This window comes from Abrus precatorius, unplaced genomic scaffold (genome assembly GCF_003935025.1).
Source record: "Abrus precatorius isolate BTA unplaced genomic scaffold, Abrus_2018 Scaffold3, whole genome shotgun sequence".
Classification (NCBI taxonomy): Eukaryota; Viridiplantae; Streptophyta; class Magnoliopsida; order Fabales; family Fabaceae; genus Abrus; species Abrus precatorius.
Window position 1 is genome coordinate 20729465 of NW_020874373.1, and position 5066 is coordinate 20734530.

General features: G+C 33.3%; 1 protein-coding gene across 1 annotated transcript; it reads right to left on the bottom strand.

The window, feature by feature from the left end:
* Window positions 1–829: 829 nt before the first annotated feature.
* LOC113862323 lies at window positions 830–2020 on the bottom strand. The gene has a single exon (XM_027495413.1). It carries the CDS (start codon window positions 2018–2020, stop codon window positions 830–832), a length of 1191 nt encoding a protein of 396 aa, XP_027351214.1.
* Between the last annotated feature and the right edge of the window lie 3046 nt (window positions 2021–5066).

Below are 5066 nucleotides of genomic sequence, written 5' to 3' on the forward strand. Positions count from 1 at the left end.
TTTTTTTTCTTATTTTCTTAATTTTTCTCTCTTTTTAGATTGCAAGTAATGTTTGTCAACGTATTAGTAGATCAACTAACTATGAATACCCTGATAGATTAAAATATTAAAATTCAAATATGATTTGTTTTTCATTTTCAGAATAAAGAAAAATAAAAATAAAATTGACAGAAGAACAATATTTGAGAAATAATTATTAGTTTTACGCAGAATTAAAATTATGAATTAGAGAATAAAAAGTTAAAAACGATCAAAGTAAATGATTAATGAGTTTTACGGCAAGTTAAAAAATAAAACTAGAAAGTATAATAATAATAATAATAAAAGTAACTAATGATTGACAAGTATCTGGGGGCGACAAAGATTGAGAGCAGAGTACATAGCTTTAAGATTAACATGAGGCATGGGACAATTCTGTTAACATCCTCTTCTTCCCACTTTCAACCCTTGCACCACCATCTTCAGCCATGATTCACCCAAATGCTCACTCCCATTAACATTCTCCTCCCACCCTGCACCATGACCGTGAACACGGTTAGCATTGAAAACAAATATTAAAAATAAATAAATAAATCTATTTTATTATAGTCAAGAGGATGCAACTCTAGAAGAGGTTCACTAAGCTTGATTGGTAACCATGTTCATCACCAAAATTCTTTCCGGAGAATCACTTTCTTGATTAAGAGTCAAGAGGAAAAGATTATAGTCTTTTTCACTTTTTCTGTTGTTCTTACAAAAAGAATAAGTCAACAAGATAAGTACACCAAACCTGAGGAGGATTGAAAAAATTTGAGAGGCTCAAGAGAAATTTTAGAATATTTGGTTGGTCTTATAGCCAAACCGGAGGAGGATTGAAGAAGGTTGAGCGTGGAAATAACTGGCTGATGCTTTTATCTTCAAGATTAAATACACCAATATCGTGACCACCATAGTCGTCAAATTGGTCACACAAATTGTTGTCGGTGAAATATATACAATTCCTTGCACAATTCCCCTTTTCATCAGCGAAAGGCGGTTTCCAGGTAGATAAATTATATCCGAGTATTAAGACGTAATTTCCCAAATTAAACTTTCTGAACCACTGACCTCTACTTTGATCTAATTCAAATATATGAAATCCAGCAGTCTTGTAAAGATCTCTTAATTGCCGATTTCCATAGTCCACATATCTCAGAACCATTAATAGATGGTCGTCAGGATTCCGAACCAAATATTTAATTCTACTGCTAATATAAATAGATGTTCGTGGTCGTTGCACATTCCAAATTCTTCCACCAGATACTGTTTTCATGTCAAACTTATAAAGGTTACCGTATTCATCAATAGCAGAAATCTTACTTTGATGAAATATGACATCTCGGATGCATCTTCGCCCTCTATATTCATCTATAAATGGAAGATTTGTCCATTTATCATCACCAAACCTATAAAAAGCCAATTCAAGATACCACCCATAGATAGCCACAGCCATGAACTTGTCTTTGTCTTGGTCGTCAGGGGGAGAAGAGAGAACAACCTTTTCAATGAACTTCTTTTGCATATGAATGCTGTCAATGATACCAATAAAGGTGGGTTCATCTGAACCTTTCTTATCTACAGTTGAGTCTTTTACAGTGTATTCCTTGCCATGCTCATCAGGCTGATAACTGAGCACATTTGGAAAAGTTGACAATGGTGGAAGACCAAAGGAAGAACCGGTTAATGGATTCAACATTCGCAATTTTCCACCGGTTTCAACCACGATCAACCATCCGAAGGAAGATCCGCGTATTTTTGTGTTCTTCAACTCTGGCAATCTCAAGTGATGGTCATAAACTTCCTCGTCGAACGGCAACACTAGCCATGGACCTCTCAGTGCTACGTTGGTTGGGATCTTAGGCAAAGCTTTGTTCCATGATTTGTTGACAGCACGAAGCCTAACATAGTCATCGTAGGAAGAAATATGTTTAGCTATCTCATCAAGCAAATCTGGATGAAGCTCTCCCCAGTATTGTCCAGGCTTCTCTTTACGAAAGGCCATGATCGAGCAAAAAGACAAGATTCCAAAACCAGTGAATCGAATCCAAAAACACAGTGATTAGTTTGAGCGATGCCAAGCGGCCAAAAACAAGGCAACATTCAAGAATATTTAAGCAATGAAAAAAGTTATCCAACTCCTATAATCAAATCCCTTTGTTTTCGGTGAATACTAACTGATACTGTGAGAATATCAAGCAACTAGTGAGAAAATTCCTCCCCACCTAAACAAATTAAGTTGAAATGTACTTTTGGTAGATGATTAAATTCAAAACTAACTTGTAATTTTATAACACAAAATCTGATCGTGATTTAGTTTTAATAATAATATATTTTTTTGTTATATTTTTAATAATAATGTTTATTAAACTTGAAATTTTAAATTGCCATGTGATTGCGATAGATAAAATCAAGACTATTTTGGGATTTTATAACATAATACTTCTTGTAAATTGCTATTGTGATCTCCTTTCGGTATACATAATAAGATCAAATTAAAATAGGATAAAATTTATATAATAGATCAAATTATTATCATTCAAATTAAATCAAATCAAAATAACATAAAAGTTATGTAAGTGATTAAAATATTATTACCCAAGCTAAACCAAATCAAAATAAGACTAAAACTTAATAAAATCAAAATTCGACTGAAATTTTGGGATAAAACCAAATTAAATTAATAAGATCAATGAAAATTATATCTAAACCGTGTAATACGGCCAAATTAATAAGATCAAATCAAAATAATATCAAATTCAAAGTAATCTAGAGTATGTTATTTGGTTTGCAGCTTATAATACATAAAAACATTAAAGTATTCTGAATTGAATTAGATTTAAAAGAAGCTTTGTAGTTAGGATTGAGTATTCAAAGTTATAACTATCCTTCCTTCCATCTAATTGATAGTATTAGAAATATTTTGAAAGACATCCCTTTTATTAGGTTTAGGCATATGTTGAGAAAGAGGAGTAGGTGTAAAGACATGCTAACCAAATTAGGTCTAGATTATGTCGATATAACCTCATACTTTGATAAGGACCTCCTCCTCTAGATCCTTTTCTTGACTAGGATTCTTAAGGAATATGAAATTAGATTCATGTTATAGATTGAATTTTCACTATTCAAACTAAATCATATTAAAATAAAATATTATAAAAATTGGTTTAGATATATTGATTTTTAAATGTATAAAAAAAGTTAAATGAAAAGTTATTTAAAAATTGAGGGAGTAGATAAATTGAAAGAATAGATACTACAATTTTCGTCAAATAATCAAGTAAGCTTTCCTTTAAACCAAGTATAAAGTTTACAATGTTTTAACTTAAATTTTTTTTATATATAAATAATACATATTTAAAAAAAATTCTTTAAATAAGTTAAAAGTAATAACTACTTTCCTGTGAGGTTATTTTTTGCCAAATCAGTGTTATTATCAAACTTATATGAACGATAATATTTTTTAATATTATTTTAATAGGCTATTGTCTCATGACATCTAATGCAATTCTAAATACCAAAACATGACTTTGTGTAAATAGCACAAAAATATTAGACGTTAAAATGATGATGATTGAGACATGTGTTATAACTATATGTGTACCATCCAAGATACTGTGTCAGTGTCAGGTCTGTAAATTTATTATTGAGTAACCTATAATATTTTGTACTTATTAAATGTTAATTAAAGGATTATTTGGTATTGAAATAGATTTAGATAGAGTTTGAAATTATTTTTAAAAAAAAAAAGTGAACAGTAAATCCAACATGAATAGTAAGGCGGCGTGAACAATATTTGGCTTGATTACATGAGACAGATCAGGAATATACTTCCTCAGCTGTGATACATGAAAAACGTTATGTAACCCTGCCAATTGAGGTGGTAAAACTAGTCTATAAACTACTGGTTATCTGTGATGCAATATCTGATATGACCCAATGAACTTAGGAGTTAGCTTCTTTGCCTTCAATGCTCATCTTGAACCTGTAGGACATGACACTCTCAGAAATACATGCTTTCCAACTACAAACTCCAAAGGCCTTCTGCGTCGGTCAGCATAAGACTTCTAATGACTCTGAGTAGCTCTCAGCTTTTCTCTGATAAGTTTAACTTTCTCCTTAGTTTCCTGCAGCATTTCAGGCCCAACCATCAAATGTATTCCATCTTGGAACCAACAGATAAGGGTTCTACACCTTCTGCTATACAGAGCCTCAAATGGTGCCATGTCTATACTCAAATGGTAGCTATTATTATAAGTGAATACTACTAAAGGAAGCATATCCTCTCTGCTCCATAATACAGGTCCGCAACAAGTCTTTTAAGGTCTAAATAGTACGCTCATATTGACATCTGTTATCCTCAACGGAATCAGAATCCTCTTTATATCATATCTCAACCTATAAGCAAACGTCATACATCTCCATTCCTTTGAGGTTGGGTGAGAATAAAACTTGTACAACTGCTCAAACTGTATAGCATACTCATAAACTGATGAGCTCCCTTGCATTAAGCTTAGGAACTTTCGCTCTTTAGCAGCACGAACATAGGCAAGGAAAAACTCCCCCAGAAAGCTATTCTTGAATATAGCCCAAGTGATAACTTCACCTCGGGCCTCTAGCATAGTGCGGGCTCCATGCCTCCACATCTCAGCATCGCTTGTCAGCATGTAAGCAACATAAAGGACCTTCTATCCTCAACACATCCCATAGTGAGAAAGATATTCTCAATATCTCTAATCCACTGCTCGGTCGCATCCAGCCTATCAACTCTAGTAAACTGAGGAGGATCGTTCTTCCTGAACTTAGATAATCCCTGATATTCAGGAGGAGGTACAATTGAGGCAGTGGCTACTACTGCCTGTGCTGCAGCAACGACTTGATTTGCAGCTTATTGCTGCTATATCGCTTTTAGACTTTGCCTCACTGTGGCTACCGTAGCCTCCATGGTGTGAGGCATTTGGTTCACATCAGCAAGAGGATGAGGATTTGCAATAGATCTTCTTGGTCTAGTATCTTAATATACCGAATAAAACTAGCTTAGATTACTAACA

Coding starts and splice junctions, on each gene's coding strand:
- LOC113862323 (XM_027495413.1), bottom strand. CDS start 2,020: ATGGCCTTTCGTAAAGAGAAGCCTGGACAATACTGGGGAGAGCTTCAT.